Raw genomic sequence first — 20,972 nt, 5'->3', positions numbered from 1 at the left:
TGGCCAGTAGGAAGAGGCTTTTATTCAAACTGTATTCCAGGCTCTTCACATAGTACAAGTATGTCTTAGAGTAAAGCAGGCTTGAGTCACTTCAGCCACGTGGAACAGTGGGTGTGTGTGATGCCTTGTGACTGGCAAAGAAATCAACCCCTGCGTCGCCTCCAGCTAACCCCTTTGGTTTTATGCCTGTTTGCAATCCCCTTGCTTAATGTGTCTTCTAGCAACACAGCAGAGATCTTTTAATTTAGAAAATGTTATGGCTTTGGTAATGGCAAAAGGGACTTACAGAGGGATGGGGTATACCTTTGGTAGGTTATCCCCCTGACTGTAGTGGTTTTTTATCAGATTACGGTCTTGTACAGTCTGACAATGCTATTGCAGAGCAGAGAGGCAAGCCCACTGCATAAACATGTTGCAAAAAGGTTTCCCCAGTGCACAGTAAATGATACTGTCAGTATGTCTGTGAGGATTAGGGGGTAAGGCACAACCGTTCATGTCTGCTGGAATTTGGGGAGGGGGGAGGAAATCCTCAAGGTAACAGCTGGCATCACTTGTTCCCTTCTAGGTTTCATTTCTCTTTGCCAAATCCCATTCAATAGCCAAGTCCCACCGCTTGAATAAAACCCAGCCATGTTTATTCTCAAGCCAGTTGTTTTGTGAGAAATATTTCTGAAAGAATTTCTTGGTCTGTGGTTTGCAGTTACTTTCTGCAGTTAGAGGCACACAAAATATTCAGGACAGTTCATTTATCTACAGCTAGGCTTTCATAATTTAGGTGTGTGCCTTTAGTGACAATTCATTAGATTGGATTTTAGTACTCTGAAATGATTTTGTGAAAGAGGATTGTTACAGACCACAAAGTAATTGAAGCAGGCCAGCCTCCAGCTGTCGCTTTTCCTGCTAGGAAGGCTAGGCGCAGCGTAGCGGAAAAGCACATGGATTAGCTCTGTTCTCTGTAGCCTTTTCAAAGCCAGAATTCAATAAATGGACTTCAAGGAAGAACTCACAAGTAAGAGTGCAACATAGTTTATCTGTGATTAATCATTACTTTTGGGTGACTGCTGGTTTAGATACAGGCACGCCTCTCAAACAGCCCTGAGGCTAGGGAGCTTTCCTGAAGCAGAGGAGTTTTGGGGTTTCCAGTATGTTGGGTGAGTCAGTGCAGGATGACCAACCAACAGAATACCTGTTCAGGATGTGAAACTGCCCAAATATTGTGGATTTTTCTTTACTGTTGCTTTTCTCTTGGAAATTCTAAATAATTGGGCACTAAACTTCTGTATGGTCCAGCACCATAGAAACACATCAGCTGAATGCTGGTGTTTTCGTGCAGCTTTATAGATACCTCTTGAAAGCTCATCCTCAGGTTTCGTGTATGGATTTTCCTCCTCAGTATTTAGAACAGAATAAGACTTTCTCAGTCTTCCTCTTGTGGTTCCCAGTGCCTGCTGGTTAAAATGAGAGTTGAGGATAAGCAAATGTCTTTGATCGGTTCACCCATTCTCCTTGAGGTGCCTGGAACTTGTCAGTTCATCCTGTCATGGGATTTTTGCTTTATCAGTCTGCTGCATCCCCTGCTACTGTAGAAAGCAGCCATGTCACTTGAAAGATTTGGGTTTTTGTAGGTTTGCTTATATGTTGCCTATATCATTGCCTGATACTAAGTAAAATAACAGTTCTTACTAAATCCTGTTGAGAGCTGTGGAAAAATGTGGTCCTCATCTGGAACACATGAGTTGGGGACATCTTGTTTAAGGCCTCCAGATTCATACTTTCAACACACTGCGCAGTCTGGAAGACAGAACCATACTTTTTACATAACAGTCCCGATACCCCAGGCTTTCAGTTTTGAGCACTGCAGAGGAATGAAAATTAATGTGATGGTAGAATTAGGTCTTCAGCTAGAAAGAAAATGTTACCTTAATGGTTATATGCAGTACTTGGATTGTTTTAAATTGATTGTCTAACTTGTTTTTATTGTCTAAAAAGTTGCATCTCATGTCCTCAATTATATTAACTGAAGGAGGTTTGAGGGAAAGAGGAGTAGGAGGCTTCACTGCATCTTCTGCTGTGTGTATAACGAAGGTCGAGGCATGTTGAATATTTAACCTATTATAACTTAGACTTGCAAAAACTTCAAATGTGTGAATTCACTTTTCACCACTCCCTATTGATTTTTGTTTCTTAGTCAATGACAAACACTAATTTTACTTTGAATGTGGTCAGTTTATAGCAACTTTTGTTGCCTCAGTTTGCAAAAGCTGAATGCAGTGATTCTTGGTTTTATTCCACTAGAATTCCTTAGTTATTGCTTTGTCTTGACCTTGGCTCTTGTGATACAGGAAGCTTTTTACAGGGAGATCAATTTAATCTGATTTAGTGATAATGCAACACAATGCTGAGCACAGAATTGAAGTTCATGATTAGCTCATATATTCTTTTCAACTCCTTTTTCTTCCCATATTCTCACCTCCTCCATACCATTAATGCTGTCCCCTGTAGCATGTCCAGTCATTTTTATCCACTGATGGGAGCAGCACCTCGCATTAAGCTCTGCCCAAGGACTCAAGGATGAAAACACCTGTGGGATACATGGAGCTCCAGAGCAAATTGAGAAAGGTCAAGTTGGTCACCCGGTATTTAATTTTCATGCCGTTTTAGATATGTCACTGTTGGGCATAGCTTGTTCAAGTGTGTGTTTTCACAGACATGTTAAAGCTTTGTAAGAGGAAAGAAATAGTTAACTAACAGCTGAAGCCTTTACAGTGCTTCTGCAATCAATGTCATGGTCTGGCTCCAGGTTTTGGGGGGAGTAAACTAAACTTGGGTTTGCATGTTTGGGACATCAGAAATGTGTACAGACTTAGAACTGTCATTCAGAGTTAACTTACACACTTTTTCCCCTTTTTCAATAGGGAAATAAAACTTGAAGCACAGAAGGCTAGGGACCTACATCTAAGCAAGTGAGAGGGTCTGACCTGAGCTTTTCATACAGTGTTGTGTGGAACGCTTTTCGGTGACCACTGGGGATGCTAAATTGATGTTAGAGCTTTTCATCTATGTTAGCAAGGGGGTTTCCCACTGAGATATTTGGTATCACTCTGTGATAGCGTGCAAATGAATGTCAAAATGTAGGATGAAAGAAGAAATGTTTCCCTGCCATACCTAGGTTTGGGGATCTTGGATGACACAGATTTAATCTAGCAATTGTTCTGTACCTTTCAAAAGCTGTTTCTTCAAGCTTATTGCATGTAAGGATTAAGTTCCAACCAGTTGGTTGTTCCATCATTGTTTCTGAGGTTTAAGCTATGACTTAACTTCTAGTTTATCACTGTGATAAATGTAGATCACAGAAAACTGCAGTATTAGGGAAGATCAAATCTCTATTTGTTGTCTCTGGCATTGGCTGGTTGTAGCTGTGTAGAGATACAGAATAACTTGGGTTGGAAGAAACCTTTGGAGGTCAGTGCTATAACCTCCCACTGAGAGCAGGTCCAGCCAGATCACATCACTGTGACCTTGTCCAGCTGAACCACAGAGGTTCCATGACTCTGGTCCCTGTTCCACTCTGACCACCCATGAGGTGAAAACTTCTTCTCGGCTAGCTAAGAAGAATTTCCCCTGCAGCTGCATGTGTTGTTGCCTCTTGTCCTATCACATCACACCTCTGAGAAGAGCCTAGCTCTGCCTTCTCTGCATGTTCTAAATGGGTAGTTGAAGACACCAGTAAGATTTTCCCTATTTGCTTCCTTTTCTTAAGGCTGAACCAACCTGGTTGTCTCTGTCTCTTCTTGTACATCACGTTCTCAAGCCCCCAGGGCATCAGGTGCAATTGCTGCAGAAGATCCCTGTCTGTCTTGTACTGGGGAGCCCAAAACCGGCCACCGTAATACGGATGTGATCTGACAAATGCTGGATGGAGTGGAAGAATCATGACTTTCCCTGGCCTGCCAGCTACACTTTTGCAAGTCCAGCCCAGTACCTGTTTGGTCTCTTGCTCCAAGACAAGTGTAAGAAACAAGACTCACAAAGTGAACTGGAAATACTCTGGATTTGCATTCATGCATATGCGACCATCTTGTCTCTCTCTTCCAAGGAAGAGTGCCAGCTTGGGCTTTGGAGCTTTTTGAACAAGAGGCTGCACTGAAGGATCCTGATCACTTTTAAAAAATATCTGTGTTTTACGTTATCAAATGAGTTTCAATCCAGTGTGGAACTTGACTTGAGTTTCTACCCTGATGCAAAATATTTCAAGTTTTTTGGTCCTGCTGCTAATAAGTTGGACTAGGGCATTAAGAATGAACCTCTAAAGGAACATGACCAGCTTCATAATTTTGTCCTTGCTGCACACTGAGCTTTTGAGTTTGTAAATGCCATCCTGCAGCAAAGGATCAGTCTTCCCTTGCCAGTCAGTCTCTTGGGCAGCTCCTGTTTCTGTTCCCCATCACAGTTTTTCCCCTCTATTTGTAATCATTTCTGTCAACTTCAGAGCCCTTTAATCCAACCCCTAATTTAATGCCATTGCTGGAAGGTCTGCATCTGGTGAGAATCTGTGTGTTAGATTGCAGTTATACAACAGATTGTTCAGTCATGTAACTTTTTGTTTCCTTCTGGGTGAAAATCTATGCCAAAGCTGCTACTACTATAGCATACACTACTGTTGTAAAGTGTAGCTTACAATGGAGCCAGCTGCGCTGCAGAAAACAGTTACACTACAAGGTCATCTGGATTGCTGGAACTGATGAGGGTGGGAAGTGATGCTTTCTTGCACTTTGATCTGAACCTGATCAAAACAGCTGTGACTTGGTGCTGCAGTGCCTCTCTCTGTGGCTGCCCATCGGCTCTTTGGCTGTGATTAGTTAGATCAGCATTTCTAAGTGGGTTATTTGCAGGACAGCACACGTGTTTGTGCACATGGGTGTGGATATATGTATATATAATAATCAGCAGTGGAAAAGACCTAGCTGTGATGGTGGGCTTTCTCTGTTAGGTTGTCTTTCACGGGGCGGTAATACAGCAATGAGCATTTTACTTTAGCCTGAGCAAGACATTTTGAAAAATACTCAGTTTTCTTGGAGCACTATATTTAACTTCCAAATTTTTAATCAACTTTTAACCTTTGTATTTATATGTTCAGAAAATTCTTTTGATACCTTTTCAATTTACCAACACTGAATTAAAACTCTTTAGAATGTATGGCTGGTCCTCTCCTTACGTGTCACTTTGTTTCAGAGCCTGAGGGTAGTTGTGCCAAGTCTACCCCTTCGCTCTCAAGGTATAAGAAACCATTGACAATTCATGGGTGGCAGCTAAGGAAGAAACCCTTTAAATATTTTTTTCAGAGAATATTAAATTAGATCTGTGTAAACATAAAATGTATATTTATTAATGTGTGTGTGAGAGTGTGTGTGTAAATATAGATATATAAATGGTCCATGACTATTTCTCTTAAATGGTACTTTACACAGACTTTTTTACAATATGTTGGTAAATTCCCACACCAGGCACTGATTCTAAAAGAACGATGTACCTATTTTTGTAATAAATGTGGGCAGCCGGTGGAAGCAGCTTCACTTCAGTGATTGCTTTCATTCCTCTCGCAGAGCAGAAGAGACAACTTGGTACTTGCATCTTGCTTGTGTAGAAGCCCTGTTTCTGGCTCTGTCACGCTTCAGCAACCCCAGTCCGCGCTGCTTTTCTGGCAAGAAAGTCCCCCAAATGGCACTACTCAAAGCTGGAATCCTTTATCGCCTCAAATTATCTCTAGATGCAGTATCAGGGAGCTCTTTACAAATTCTGCTCTGTAAGTAATGGGACCTAATTTCCAACAGAGGAAATTAATGGAGGGTCCATGAGGATGGTGTAAGGTTGTCCTGTCTGTCAGGTGGCTAAGCTAACACCAGGGCACTAAGAAATAGTTTCTTTTCCTCTGTGGTGAGATTATTCTCCTTTTTATGATGCTTCTGTCTCTTCATGGGGCTTGAGTTACGTGTATCCCCTTAAAAACAAATGCCAAAGTGTTTTTTCTAATGTTCCCATTCACAGGGAGTAAATTTTACCTAACTGGCTGAATTTCAGTCTGTGGTTTAACTCCACAAGGATCACTAAATTCACAGAAGTTTTGTTGTTGCACAGAAGCATCTGTTTTGATGCCTCTGGACCTCCTGATAATTAATCTTAAAAGCAGGTGATAGTTGACTTCCTAATCCTAATTGCTGAAATTCCTTTCTCTGCAAGGACCTGAGTGAATGCTTCACCACGATTTCTGCTTACTGTCTGGTCGTTGGGCTTTGACACTTAAGGGAGGACAGGATTGGTGGTAAGAAGAGTGACCAGAACAGGAATAGTGGAAGGAAACAGCTTTCCTCCTCAGCAGAAAACAGCCCTTGTGAAAAACAGAGTTCCCCTAGTAGCTGGTTACTGCTTTGTCTGCTGCCAAGTTAAGCAATTGCCCCCAGTATCCCCGACCTGGCACCTTGGCCATGATCTAGACCTTTCAGTCCTGCTTCTACCCCACCTCAGTTCCACTTAAAGCAATCTGAAATGGAGCCTTCCTTAAAGCTAAGGGCAATGTTGAGGAGAAATGTCTGTTTGCTGAAGAAAAATGAGATTTAAATGGAGCAGAAAAAAGTGATATTTCCTTGTGTTTCACTACCTTGCTGCTAAAAGTCTGGTGCAGAACATCCTGATGTTCTGCTGATCTATATGCCACTCTTCGGAGGTGGACAAGGCTGCTAAGTAGGCAAGTTGGCTCTGTAGCAAATTAATTGCTGTAAACCTAAACTCGCTTTATCTCTTCCCCGCTCCCCCCCCCCCCCCCCCCAAATGGGCTTGAAGTAAAAGGAACCAGAGTGGTGTTTGTGAGATCTTTTTGCAGTAATGGAAAAGAAAACAGAGACTGTTTTAAAAAAAAAAAAAAAGAAATAAAAAATCCTCATTCAAATATATAGATACAGAAAATTGAATTTTTAAAATCTTACAAGACTCTATATTGTCTTGGTTTCTGGACATGCTGTTCATACTACAATGAGACAGGCCTTGTCCAGCCTGCCAGCCAACGTCTGCATACCCAAAAAGAGCATTTAAGAATCTGTAGCTATCCAAAGGACTGTTAAAAGCTGTTTAGGGATAAATCAAAAGATGTATGTGAGCAATGGATAGCAAAGCTAGAAATTCAGATCCAACTGAATATTTGCTTAAAAAAAAAAAAATTCCAAAACATCTGAATCTCCTCTTGTTCTACAGATATGCATTCCCACTGAATCCTTAGGGGATGGCTGCAGAGAGACAAGGATCTGAAATACCTCAATGGCTTGACAGAAGTGTTTTGCTACAGAGATCTGGGGGAGCCCTTACCCCTTTCACCCAGACTTGGCACTTAATTTAAAGATGGGAACGGATGGGGGAACTAAAGCTATGCTTGCATTTTAGCTCCTGGTGTTGCCTGTACAAGTCACCTCCAGCCAGATGTTTTGGGGTTTGTGGTGGTTTTTTTTTTACAGCTGATATCAAAAGTATTTTTTGTGACTTTTTCTCCTTATCAGTGCTTTTTAAGAAGCAGGTGTGTATCCCAAGGGGGAAAGCTCCATCTGGGGCAATGGATGTGAAGTTCATCATCTTTATCTGGCCATGTTGCAGCATTGCTCCTGTGAGATGCTTAACTGCACAGGCAGACCGTGGCTCCCACGTGTCCTGGTCGTGCTGAGGAGGCTGCTGCTCACCAGAGGAGACGGCAGGTCTGAGCATCCGAGGAGCAGGACCTGCATTTCCACATCAAATGGGATACAGTGGTTTTGTTTTTTTTAATATGGAGCCATACTTTTTTTAAGTAATTTGAGATCAGAATGTGATTTCTAATGTATCAAGAACATTAATATTTTAAAGCTATAACAAAGTTTTAAACTTCTACTTTTTTTTTTTCATTTATTTTAACTGTTCTGTTCTGTTACCTTAACTTGATGTATATGGTTGGGGAATGTTCCTTCTCCTCTTAGCATTTGTTTCTATAACCAGAAATAAAATTATATATGAAAGAGAAAATGCCCTGAAATTGCTTGCTGCTTTTGAGTGACAGACTTGCATCCTTCCAGTGTAGTATTGTAGGGGGGTTAAAATTCCTGCAGCAGTTTGTGTGGGACAGTCTATACCTTCTCACAGTGTGAGGGGGCAGAGTGTTTTAGCGGGTTTTTTTTTTCCTTGTATTGTTTTCATTAAATGCTGTAGGAGAGAAGTATATGGCTGGACACCTTGCACTGTGTTAGAGTTTGCAGAAATCCTACTTTTGATTCTGTGTCAGTTATTTGGGAAGCTGTTAACTCGCAGCAGAGTGAACATATGTATGCGTGTGTGTTTGAGATCTGTAATGCTTCCCCTGGCGATTATAAACTCTGCCTCTAGCTCTAGCTTTCGGTTTTTTTCATGAATTGAAATATTGTTATTTTGAAATATAAACTATTTCCATGTGTTTCCCTGTAATTTATAATAATTGTTGCACTTAAGCATATGAGGTCACAAAATTGTTCTTTATCCCCCTACCTTACAGTTAGGTTTTTTCCTCCCTTGTACTCCTAATAGAGCTACACTTTAAGTTCAGGGTTTAGTTTTGACTAAACAAAGCTATTCTGAACTCCACATTGAATAGGAATATTTTTTAAGACCCCAGTGGACGTGATGTTTAAAAAAATTGTACACAGTGTAGCCCCAGTTTGGGGGGGGCATCTTTTAAAATTGTCATACCATCTCTGTCATGTTTTCTGCCGCAGCCAGAGAAGATGCATGGGGAAAATCCTGAATGCTCGTGCTTGCCCCTGCTCTGTGCCTCGCCTGCTGCCCGCAGTAGCTCTGACTGTTAATAGCTGGGGTGGCGAATGCTGCTGCAGCTTTGCAGGGTGAAGGGGAGCTGATGCTCTGCTGGCTAATCGCCAAGGCATGCTGTTAATGACATTGAATGCCAGGAGTGCGTAGGGCAGAGAAGTTACCAAAGGGCCAAGAGCGCTTCCGAGGTGTCCTCTCCTCACGGCAGGGTGATGCCCAGCGTGGCAGTAAGAGCTTTGGTCTTATTAGCAGTCAGGAGGAGAGGTGTTTCTAATGGGGAAATACTAATACCTTTTGGAAGCTCTGAAGACCACCGGCTGAGCAGGTATTTTTAACACCTCTTCCCTTTTTTTGGAAAGCATTGGTTTTGAACAGGTCCCAGGAAAGGCTAATAGCACTTTCTACTCTCACGCTCTTAACAACCCCGAGTCTGCCATGCAGTGATGGTTCCCGTCGGTTTGAGTCTGGAGAGGGGCTCTCCTGTGTGCCCGGTGGGCTGGCCTTGGAGCCACGCTTCACCTCGGGCTCCTGAGCATGGTCTGGAGGTGGAGAATAATAGCAATATAATCTCAAAATAATGGATGATCAGTAGAGAGGATTTTGTCGTTTTACCCCTTCTCCACTCCTCTCTGCGGGCAGGATCCGGTCCGGTTTCCCCAGGGCTAGGACCAGCCCTGCCCAGCCCCACCGGAACTTCCCTGGCAGCCGGAACCTTCATGCAAACAGCAGTCGCGTCCCACCGGAGCCGGCCCGAACGGACCGCCCTCCTGTGGGGGACCGTTTTGACGCGCACCAAGGCGGGCAGAGCGACAGAGCATCCGGCATGTTCACGGCGGCGGCCGAGAGCTTCCTCAAGCAGGCGAGGTACCGGGAGGGCTGGGGCAGCGGGAGGAGAGCTGCCATCCGGGGGTGTGGGTGCTGAGGTACCGGGGGAGGGCGGCAGGGCTCCCTTGGGGCGGGCCGGGGTCCTGTCGGAAGTACCGGGCCTGGGCATGTCAGGGGTCGGGCCGGGCTAGGGGGGGAGCCGGGCCTCGGCGCTGCCTCGCCGGGGTGAAGAGGGAGGAAGGGGCAGTGGGTGCCGGGGGGGGTCCCGACGCCCGCTGCCCCCCGCCAGAGAGATCCAGGAGGAGGAGCTGCGGAGATTCGCCTCCCGCGTCGCCGCCCTCCTGCAGGGCCCGGAGCTGAGTCCCGAGGCCGCGGACTGTCTCCAGCGGCTGCACCTCGCCGTGGCCGCCACCAAGTACCCCCGCAAGTGAGTGGCCTTGTGTGTCTCTGATGTCTGCAACAAAAGCGTTCTTTTCACGGGAAAAAAAAAAGGGGGGGGAGCGGGGGGCCGGGGCGGGTCTTAGTGCTTAAAAAAACGCCCTGTTTTGAAAACTCTGAACTCGATATAAATGTAAAGCCACTCTTTGCCTTTTTTTTTTTTTTGCCATTGCTAAGCAGAAGGTGCCTACCTCCTTTTGCAGCGAGGGTAACACGCGTTTGTGTCACCCAGCACTCTTTCAAGCTGCGCTAAGAAACAACATTCAGAAACGGAGACCATAAGCTGGCACTAGTCAGGGTCACTGTGAAGACAGATCATGCCAGTCATAGAACCGTTTAGGGCACTGCCAATTCCACCACTAAGCCATGTCCCAAGTGCCACATTTACGCATCTTTTAAATACCTGTAGGAATGGTGACTCAACCACTTCCCTGAGCAGCCTGTTCCAGTGCTTGACAACCCTTTTGGTGAAGAGATTTTTCCTAATATCCAATCTAAACCTCCCCTGGCGCAACTTGAAGCTATTTACTCATGTCCCATTGCTTGTTACTTGGGAGAGGAGATTGACACGCACCTCACTACAACCGCCGTTCAGGTAGCTATAGAGAGCAATAAGGTCCGCCCTGAGCTTCCTTTTCTCCAAGCTAAACAACCCCAGTTCCCTCAGCCGCTCCTCATAAGACTTGTGCTCCAGACCCCTCACCAGCTTCGTTGCCCTTCTCTGGACACGCTCCAACACCTCAACATCCTTCTTGTAGTGAGGGGCCCAAAACTGAACACAGGATTTGAGGTGCGGCCTCACCAGTGCTGAGTACAGGGGGATAGTCACTTCCCTAGTCCAGCTGGCCACACTATTTCTGATACAAGACCAAGAATATGCAGGGAATAAATCTCTGAATCTTTTCCTGCCTTGCAGTGATGCTTTACTGTGACTCTTGCAGGCTAGATGGCAAGTTTGTGGAACTCTTGCAGACAGTGCTGTGTTCATCGAAGTGCCCTGAGCAGATTCAGGTATTATGTGCTGCCATCCTGAGAGAGATGTCACCTTGCAATGATCTGATCCTCTCCTGTAATGAGATTCAAGATACAAAGCTCTTGAGCCTGGTATCCTCTGTCCTTTTGGCTCAGGTAAATGACCTGTCAAGTCAGAAATCTTCCTTTGTCAATATGGATTTGCTTTCTTATTGTTCCCTGTTTGCTGAGCTCAAGGAGAGTGAAAATCAATTGAAAGTATTTAGGAAAAAAACAGAAGCATTTCTATGTTTGTCTAAGGAACTTAATTATTCTGCTTTGCATAGGAAAAAATGGTAACTTTTTTGTGTTTAGTATTTGATAACAAAGACTGCTTAACATTGTGCTGTGTACAGACTGAGTGCCTCAAGTAGACTTGTGACTAAGTGGCAGCAGAAAGCAACATTTTGGTGCTAGGTGCTGTAATAAACTTCAGGTCAGGGCTGCTTGAACCCATAGAGCAAAAGATTTGAGAGTGAATTTATTACTGCTACTCTTTATGGTACTGGCTTTCATGTTCAAATATTAAAAAAATACATAGAACCTATAAAACATGTAGGGCTATAAATGTGGATGGTGTTTCAAAGATCTAGGTTCTCCATGAAGAAAAAAACGTGAAAAAAACCCTTCCTGTTTTGAGTGCTGCCTGCATTGACTGTCCTCTGGGGAATAAGCTGGAAACTTTTTATTTTCTTCTTCTACTTCTTCTTTTAGTATTATTGTGCCTATTAAAGATAAAATATTTTTCTGAACCCTTCTGAAACTTCTCATTCTGAGTCTCACTGTGTGCTTAGAAATGCCTCCTACGTTTCTGATTACTCCTCTGAGTCTTACTTAACTAGAGGAAATGAAAACATAGGAACAGAAAACAGTGACGGATTACTTATGTGCTGCCTTACAAAGCACCTCTCTCCCATATCCAACTTTGAGACTGTCTTGCAGTTCTACAATGTAAAAGCATACCCTGTGTGTTAATTTTTGTTCAATTACAACTAAAACCATGAAGAGGTTTTCATCAATTTCTGATGTTATTAAAACTTACTATATTTTAGCCATTTCAGTATCACTTTTCTAAGATGGGGTGCAATGAGCAGCAGCTTTGCTCATGAAAGCAGCCACAGTTCAGCAGAGCCTTTAAAAACATCTGCATATTTTCATTAGTCACTGTTTTGTGTGGAAATCATCCTCCTTCTCTTTGCTCCCCTGCTCCCCTTGGCTCTGCAAAGCCAATGTGCTTTTTGTAAAGCTTTTGGCTTTCCAGAAATCATGGCTTCTGGTGTTGCATTAGGAGCTGGAAACCTGCCATTGATTTGCGTTCAGTCAGATTTTCCTCTGAGCAACGAGAGATGTGTCAGCAAGACACACAAGCAGACCCATCATTTGCAGTGGGCTGCAGCAATGTGTCTGCAGGAGGAGAGGCGTTGTCTCTTCCATTTTCCTTCACTGAACAGATCCCCAAATCTTAAACTTCTTTGTCTGTATATTGTTTTGGTCAATTTATCCTCATCTATTCACTAGAGAAGCACAGAAAGTAGCCCCCCCATGAAATTCATCACTGGAACCTCTTCTGTAATTTCCTAATTGCTTCGAGTGATCTGGTACAGATCTGACTATTAGATGAGGAGTGTCAGAAATTAGTGTTTGTTTGTTTACTGCCTTCAGCAGCTAACTGCCCAAGACTCTGAGCAGCAGAGAAGGTTTACTTTTTGTGGCATGATGACGTTCATGGAGAAGGAAAACCTGTCAAAAGTCTGGGTCCACCTGTCATCTTTAACAAACTTGTCTTAGGCAGAAAGGTTTGACATTATCAAAGCCACAGCTGTAACAGCCTTCAAAAGAGGATGCTGCTTTATTTTCCACATTGTGAGGATATGGACTAACCAGAGAGTCCTAGAATATATTACAAACATCCATTTTCTATTCATAAATTTCTAATTTAACAATTGAGCTAGCAAACTGACCAGATGGGGAGTAGTTAGTGCTAGTACTCTTTGCTCTAGAATTCATGGATCATAGTGTTTAGTTTGAAGACATCTGCTGCAGTTGTTAATTTCTACTTCAGGTGATAGTTGTCCACAAACCTGTTGTTCCATCAAAGTACTCTCCCCTCCTGGGATCTGTGAATTCACATTGCAGAAGATCTCTGTAAAATGTGTTAAAACAGCCTGTGCTGTGAGTTCTTTTTATGTTTCGCATTGGTATTGATGCCTGATGGAAGAGTTTGAATGGTATTGGTCTCTAGCACTAGTAGAAGATTATCTGCCTATCTTTACCTCTGCTTTATTTTTAAGGGAAATAAGAAGGCTGAAGTCTCTGCTGTGGGGCAGCGTATTGTAAAAGTCCTCGAAAGAAGACTGCCTGAGGGTCAGAGTGCTCGGTACCTTCTTCCTGTCCTGTCAAATGTCATCAGTCTTTCACCAGAATCTCTAACTGAAGGTAAATGTACAGGAAGGCCCGAGATTGCCATCTGGCTGTGATCTGTATAGTGACCAGAAGGCTCTCTGAAGGCTTTGGCTAGGAAAACTGCTGTTAAAAGTGACATCTCTGCCACAAGGGGAAATTATTGGGTAAGATATAGTCCACCACTCAAAAATGGAGCTGGGCCTTCATCTGCTTTGGCCCCTTCTGGGGGCCAGAGTCTCTGTTCTGTATAGATTTGTATCACAGTAACATGTACCCTAGCTAAGGTCTCCAGGTGCAGTAGGGGTGTGAAATTGTAGCTACCCTGAAGAGCATCAAGCAAAGTGAGAGACAGAAACAGAGATATGCCTGTGTATCTGTTCAGGCAAAAACAGCTAGTGGTACTCTTCATAAGAGGCAGGACTGTATCGGTAGTGGTGAGCAATATGCCCTGGTGAGTAAACCATAGGAGAGCATTCCAGGCTTAAAATTGTGAGGAGTTTTGTTGTGAGCAAGAGTCTGTTTCTGGGAGTTTCCTGCAAGGTTTGTGTATGTCATGCAGTATGCAGGAGAAGCTCTGGGGAGGACGCTGGGCTAGGGTATATGGGCTGGCTGAGCAGACAGGGTTACCTGCCTTAGCTTCTGCATGTTGTCTGTGAGGGATTTATGCTTTTGTCTGCAGAGCTGAAGCCAGTCACTGCCTGAATAAATTTTGAGAGTATTTTTGCACCTTCCTCCTAATAGCACCTGTGGACGGAAACAAAGGAACAAGTACCTCTTGACTGATCTGGTACCAGAAGTCCTTGGTTCCAACACTCACTCCCTGACTTTTTGTGTGGGTAAACAGGCAAAGCAATAATGAGATTGACCCAGTGGCTAGGAGTGAGAAAAGGACTCAGCTCTGAAATAAGTGTGTGCGATCCCGGACTCTGAAGTAGTATGAGGAGGAGTATAGGGCATCCACCTTGGGGTACCAATTTCTTTACCGATTGCTGGATCGGAGAAACAGCAATCTGGGCTGGAGGAAAAGCACAACAACTGAGGGGTAGCAAGGGTATGTTGCAGAGGGTGCTCCTCTGCCTGATCTAGCAGTGACCGTTTGACTTTCCTTGTACAGAGCAGACCAATGTAGTCAGTAAAAAGATGGCCGACTGGCTGAGGTATGCAAGTATGCAGCAAGGAGTTGCTCAACACTCTGGAGGCTTCTTTTCCAATCCCAGAACCAGACAGGTGAGTGCTGAGTTGTGGTCATCTCACAGCAGCATTTGCTAGTCAGGGAGCTGCTGTTTCCAGTTCCCAGAATCAGCTTCTTTTGCGAAATGGTAACCTAGAAGGGCTGCTGTTCTTTGTCACTTTCTGTGGGCTAAGTGGTCAAGACACATAGGAAATCAAAGTAAGGGGATTTATAGCTCCAAGACTTAGGAATTCTGCTGTACAGGCAGAGCTTTGATCCGTGAAGTAGTTTTGAGGGGAGAGTCTTTTGGTTACCATATACCTCAGAGTAAAAGCTGATTTCAAATGAGGCTTCTGTGAGAGGGAAGGGAAGCGTTTGGGATGTTTGAGCTGGGGAAAAGAATCCAACACATTTGGCTTTTCTCTCTCTGGGTAGCTGCCTCCCTGCAGGCCCCCTAGTGCACATAAACGAGGGCTACTTGTCTCCATGGGCTCAGTGGCGTTTTCCTTGGGAATCTGACCTGCTGCTTCTTTTCTCCCAGCCTGGCCCTGTCACAGAGGTGGATGGTGCCATTGCCACAGACTTCTTCACAGTGCTTTCGATGGGTCAGTACTACACACAGGATCAGTGGCTCAACATGCAAGCCTTCTCCATGCTGCGAAATTGGCTGCTGTGCTACGGGGACAAGACGTTGAAGACCCCTAATTCAGGTACAAAGTGAAGGGCTGCAGGCCTGTGTGGGTTGCACCCCCAAGACAGGCATGTTTTCTGAGGTGATTACATGGCTGCACCAGCAACCCAGCAAGTGGCAGCAATATGGGTAAGAGTTCAGAACTCTTGGACTAGGAGCAGGGAAACTTTGGGAAGGAAAATCACAGAAACATCCTGACTGATCCTTACTGACCATTCCATGAGGCATTACTCATTCAGTGGGTCCTCTGGTTTCAGGCAAAACCCCATGGGTCCCTGAGAAAAAAGGCCTGGGTGGTGAGAGACAGCATCTCCTTAGTGTTCTTGTAACACTCCTTCTTCCCCAGACTTCTTTTCTTCACAGTGCACCTGGGAACAGACAGCTCCCTCTCTGTTGCTGGGCAGCTGTGTGGGTTACACTGCCCATGACGTGAGCCAATACATGGTAACCTTTATTCTACAGATGACAGATCAGGAGTGGACAGGTCTGTTATGTCCATGGTCTCAGCTACATCCACATCGAGTCGCCTGCTTCCCCCAAAGGACCGTCTGCGGGAGAAAGCCTTTGAGTACTGCCAGCGGCTTATTGAGCAGAGCAACCGGCGTAAGTCTTGCCATGAACCCTCCATGGAGCATTCTTGGTAGTGTTCTTGAAAATGTTTCTGGTTCACTGCCTCTCTGGGCTGGGATCTTACTCCCTGGAGTCTGCAGTCAGCCTCTAGTCATGGGACTAGTTGCAGCTTCTGGTGCAAGTCATTGACCAGCCCTGAGCCCAGGGTGTTGGGAGGGATTTGGAGGCAATGGCCATGCTCTGCTTCCTGCCCTTGATTTGCAGTGGGGGCTGTGGAACCTGATTCTCATTAGCCTGGAGCCTGGAATGAGGATCAGTATGTGTTCCCACCTGTCCTGAAATCTGGGTTAGTGCACAAACTGGCAGCCTAATGTTCTTGTTTGGACCCAAAGTTTAACTTGGACTCCTTTCTCTGGCAGGTCCCCTGAAGAAAGATGATGGAGACCTGCAGAAAGCTGTAAGTTCACAGAGGTGGGGCTGAAGGTCTGGGAGTTGTGGTTTCCCTCACTTTGGTCTGACTCTCTGCTCTCCTGCAGTGTCTCATTGAGGCAGTGACAATCATGGACATCATCTGCAAACAGGACTCCTCCTACGTGTACCGCGCAGACTCCTTCCTGAAAATTCTGCATGGCAGAATTAGTGGGGATGCCACTTATGCCAGGGCACTGCTGCCCATTGCCCAGTTTTTCCTGAACCATGGTAAGTCACCAGCCTTTACCTCCCTCTCCATGGTCTAGTCTTGCATGCTCTCAGCACAGCCTTTTGTCCTGGCAGTTTGCTGGCTGCCTGAGTTGGTAATTCCATGTTGGCTGTATTCTGGGTTGGGTGATCCCACGCCAGGACACCCAGGAGCTGGGCTGTCCTGTGTTCTTTAGGAAAACATAGCCCAGATTTAGCTTAGCCCCTGGAGCCCATGTTGGCAGGGCTGCTGGGTGGGCTGTGTTCAGCAATGTGCTGTGTCCTACCAGGCAAAATGGCAGCTGTGGACTCTGATGCAATCTACAAACACTTATTCATGGATATCCCGGCTCAGCTCTTCCACAACCCATCACTGGCCTTTGAATTTGTCCAGTTCTGCAAAGACAACAGCCAGTTCTTCACTGAGACCTCCAGCATATTCAGACAGAGCTTCCCGAATCTCTTCAAGGTACAGCTTGCTGGAGCAGCACAGGAGAGAGCCTGCTGCACCTTCCTTTCTGTGCCCCAGAACCTTCTGTTCACCTTTCAGTGCACCCCAAAGCTGTCCATGTCTCTCCATGGCAGTGCTAGGGAGAGCGTAGGCAAGAAGGATGACTGTTATAAAAGCAGGTGTGTTTGAAGAGGGAAGAGGGTTCTGGGTGTGATTAGCACTGCCGGTAGAGGAGAGTCTGCATTAGTAGAAGGGTTGGGAAGTGCAGCAAACACAGCACTTTGTTTCTGGAAAACTTTAATAAAGTTGCAGCTTGCCAGCCACTGAACCAGTGCTGTTTCTGGAAAACTTTAATAAGTTGCAGCTTGCCAGCCACTGAACCAGCTGCCAGATGCCTGTGTTGAGCTTTTGACCAAACCCTCAGACTCCTCTGGTTTTGCTTTTCAGAAGCAACTTCCCCTTCCCTGTCCCTTTTGGTCACAGTGTGAGACTCGTCTGGGCATGGGGTGGAGTAGCAGGGGTAGTACAGCAGTTTGTGCTTGTTCCTTGCAGTTCCTGGCATGGAACAGCCCACCCCTTATCTCTGAGTTTGTGGACCTTCTCCCATTTCTGCTGGATGCAGGCACAGCTGTTGAGATCTTCCATTTGCTGCTTGACCTGCCCTGTTTAACTGCAGCTCTGGACATCCAGCTGAGGTAATGCTACCCTCCCTTCCTCTCACTTGCTAATCAGCATCTTGACATTGACCATAGCCTAGTACACACTTCTCTCAGCCTCAGCTGCCCTCTGGCTGCAGCTCTCACAGAGCAAGAGGCATCTACTACAGTCAGGTTAACACAAAGCTGCACAGATGTCAGCCTGGTTTTCCTAGTAATGTGCTGTGCTTGGGAAGAGAAGGTGACCAGCTCTTGCACTTCAGTACTGGACTGTCTTTTGGGGCTGAGGGAGCTGTTGTCATTCCCCTCTCCATATCCAGCTCCAAACTGTTGCCACATGCTGGAGTGTCTGCCATGAGCCACCACCTCAACACAGAGGTGTGGGCTACCTGGTCTTCCTTCCCTGCTCTTACCCCTCTTTTCTGGCTTTGTTCTCCTGGAGGCATACAGAAGTTCCTTCCTGAGGTCATTACGAACTATGAGTCTCCAGGAAGATGGAATAGGATGGGGACTGGCTCTCACTGCTGTACCTCTGCTCTTCCTTGCCTTCCCTGACGTTAGCAGCTCTTTCTGGGGTGCTTAGAAAAGGGAGACATCCTAGAGGCAAGATGTTGGTGGGCTTCGGTGACTCAGGGATACAGAGCGCCATTTTCCTCTTTCCCAGGAGTGATACAGAAGCAATTCTGGAACTATTGCCTGAGCCCAGAGGGGTCTGAGCCCGTAATTTCTGTCATCCTTGTTCTCTGGCTTCCTGAGGGCCTGGATTAGACCAACTTGCTGTCCCTGTTTCAGTGGAAAGGGAGTTGCTCCATTGGTCAGGATTCCAGCTCTGCCCTGGCCCATTCTCATAATGCAGCACGTTCTGTGTCTGCCTTCTGCTAGGTCAGCTGCGCTTCCTACCTCTGAGAGGGCTGCCTGGGACCCAGCTGTGAAGCCGGCCACCTGTCTGGAAGCCTTTCGCCATCCCCTCTACAAGAGCCTGTTCCAGTATCTTCTCCGCACTAAATCTGCTCCTGAGGATGCCCCAGAGAGGTAGGAGGCTGCTGTAGGAGACTGCCGTAAGGGTTTGGTTCAGCCATCCAGCACTGGGAGGCAGCACTGGGATTGCTGGGAAAGGCGTAGTTGCTCTCAGCTGGGGTGAGATGCATTTGGTCTTCCCTGTGTTAGCTTTGCCAAGCAGTCGAAGGCCTTGTGGGGCGTAGGGAAGGGCAGCCAGGAGAGTAGCTGGGAACAAGCCTTCAACAGTAACTTTTCTGTTGCCCACAGGCTGATTCCACTTCGGCAGCTGCTGGGATCCCTGGCCAGCAGCCCAAGGGTCGTGCAATGTGCAGAGACTGTCCCTGTCTTACTGGAGCTCTTTTTCAGTGTGGTGGCAGAGGTAGGCCCTCTTGGGGGAGTTTGGCTCCCAGTTGTGCTGCAGGGATCTCTTGTTATGTGAAGAGCAGTCGTAGAAGCAAAAGCGTTAAGACGCTGCAGCTTCAACAGAGGGGTGCATGAGGGGAGGGTGGGATGGTCTAATACTGGCATGAACTAGCACTGAGCTGGCTGCTTCATCTGGAGAAGTAGAAAAGCTCTGTGGTGCAGTGTCAGGCTTCACAGTGTTCTCTCAGCCAGCTGTAAAGTAGGTGGGTGAGAGCAGGATGAGTGCCTGATACCTGCTTTATGCACTGCTCCCCTGCTGCTCGATCAGGCTGTTTCTGTGCCAGCTGTCTTATCTGGCTGGTCAGTTTGAGTTTTCGTTGCTGGAAGTCACTGGTGTTGCTGAAGCAAGGGCTGTTTTTCAGTTTGCAGATGAGCCGCTGATAAACCAGTTGGTGGTGCTGCTGCTGCAGAGGAGTGACCACCTCTATGAGATCCCAGCATTTAAAGACGACGTGTACAGGTGAGATGGGACCGGAGGCCCAGCCAAGCTCTGAGCCCTCCACTGGCTGCAGCCTGGCATCCCAGGGCAGCCCAGGAACCTTTTCAGTTGTGGCCCAGTCCCTGCTGCGATGCATCTTTGGAGGGTGCAAAACGGGAACTGCACCTTCAGCCCTGCTAGACACATCCTGAGTATACAGCCACTGTGCCAGGGGCACAGCTGCCAGCACCTCCTCAGTTTGGTGACTGCCTTGCCTGTGATCTGAGCTCTGCCCATCTCTCTCCTCCAGGGTGCTGAGCTCGCAGCTGGTGATGCTTTGCAATCTGCACCCTGCGCTCATCGTGGAACTGTCCAAGGAGATTCTGGAGTTCTCGGGAACAGTCAGCAACATCCAGAACAAGGAGGCTATCTTCACCCATGTGGTAAGCAGGGCCTGCCTGCTTCTGCCACAGGTCGCACCAACTGCGGTGCAATCTGTTGGTCACCTTCCCTTTCCACCTCTTCTCTGTCCTAGCATTAGTTAATCTGATTTGCCATTCCCTAAAAATTATTTGATCCCCTTTTCTTCTGCTTGCCCTGAGCACATCTGCCTTTGCTCCAGGTCTGGGCTATTGGAGAGTACATGTCTGTGTCCTACGATAAACGCTGCACTGTGGAGCAGATCAACCGGTTCTTTGAGACTCTGGAGGCCGTGCTATTCGAAATCACCCAGCTCCGACCACTGGCCAGCACCCCCAGCTACGCACCCCGCGCCATCAGTGTCCTTATGGCCACCTTGACCAAGCTGGCAGCTCGCAGCCAGGACTTGATCCCCAGGTGAGGAGGGACGGCAAAGGGCTGAAACGTGCAGACCTGATGGGTCCAAACACAGATTTTGGCCAGTGTTAAATAATCAAGCTTGGCTACTGATGGAACCTGAAACTGAAACAGGACAGAGGAAGTAAGCTGTGGAGGAGCACAGTTTGGAGAAGTGGGATTCATGGGCTGACTAACGCTCTGTGCCTCAGGAGGAGGTGGTGGGAAACATCTGGTGTTCACCTACAACAGTCTTTTGGAGTACGCAGGCTTAAGTAGTGACCTTGCTGGGTGCAGAGGTCCTGACAGCTGATGTCCGTGTTCTTCTCTCCTGCAGAGTGTCCATGTTCCTGTCCAAGATGAGGACATTTGTGCAGAACCCTGCTGTCACCTCTGTTTACTGCGAGGAGGACCTTGAGGAGATCCTTATCCGGGCAAATGAGCTCATGAACCTACTGAAAATGCCAAGTGTGGCTCAGTTTGTGTTCACACCGCCTGTAGACGTGGACAGTACACGGTTTCAGAGAGAGGTGAACGACTCCCTCCCTTTTGCCCTGAGGATAGTCACCCGTCTCCTAGAGCCAGCTCCTGGTTTCATGCCAGGGTGA

General features: G+C 46.4%; 1 protein-coding gene across 1 annotated transcript; it reads left to right on the top strand.

The window, feature by feature from the left end:
- Nucleotides 1-9,637: 9,637 nt before the first annotated feature.
- On the top strand, nucleotides 9,638-20,972 carry AP5Z1 (adaptor related protein complex 5 subunit zeta 1; the record flags this gene model as incomplete). The annotated part of the gene is made up of 17 exons (XM_082006815.1): nucleotides 9,638-9,678; nucleotides 9,929-10,066; nucleotides 11,019-11,205; nucleotides 13,380-13,524; nucleotides 14,606-14,718; nucleotides 15,204-15,372; nucleotides 15,816-15,956; nucleotides 16,343-16,380; nucleotides 16,460-16,622; nucleotides 16,892-17,070; nucleotides 17,605-17,747; nucleotides 18,591-18,740; nucleotides 18,975-19,086; nucleotides 19,493-19,590; nucleotides 19,859-19,991; nucleotides 20,171-20,385; nucleotides 20,702-20,972. 17 exons carry the CDS (start codon nucleotides 9,638-9,640, stop codon nucleotides 20,970-20,972), a joined length of 2,436 nt encoding a protein of 811 aa, XP_081862941.1.

Source organism: Phaethon aethereus, assembly GCF_964289735.1.
Source record: "Phaethon aethereus genome assembly, chromosome: 15".
Classification (NCBI taxonomy): domain Eukaryota; kingdom Metazoa; phylum Chordata; class Aves; order Phaethontiformes; family Phaethontidae; genus Phaethon; species Phaethon aethereus.
The sequence above is the reverse complement of the archived record's forward strand: the minus strand, read 5'-3'. Positions and strand labels throughout refer to the sequence as shown.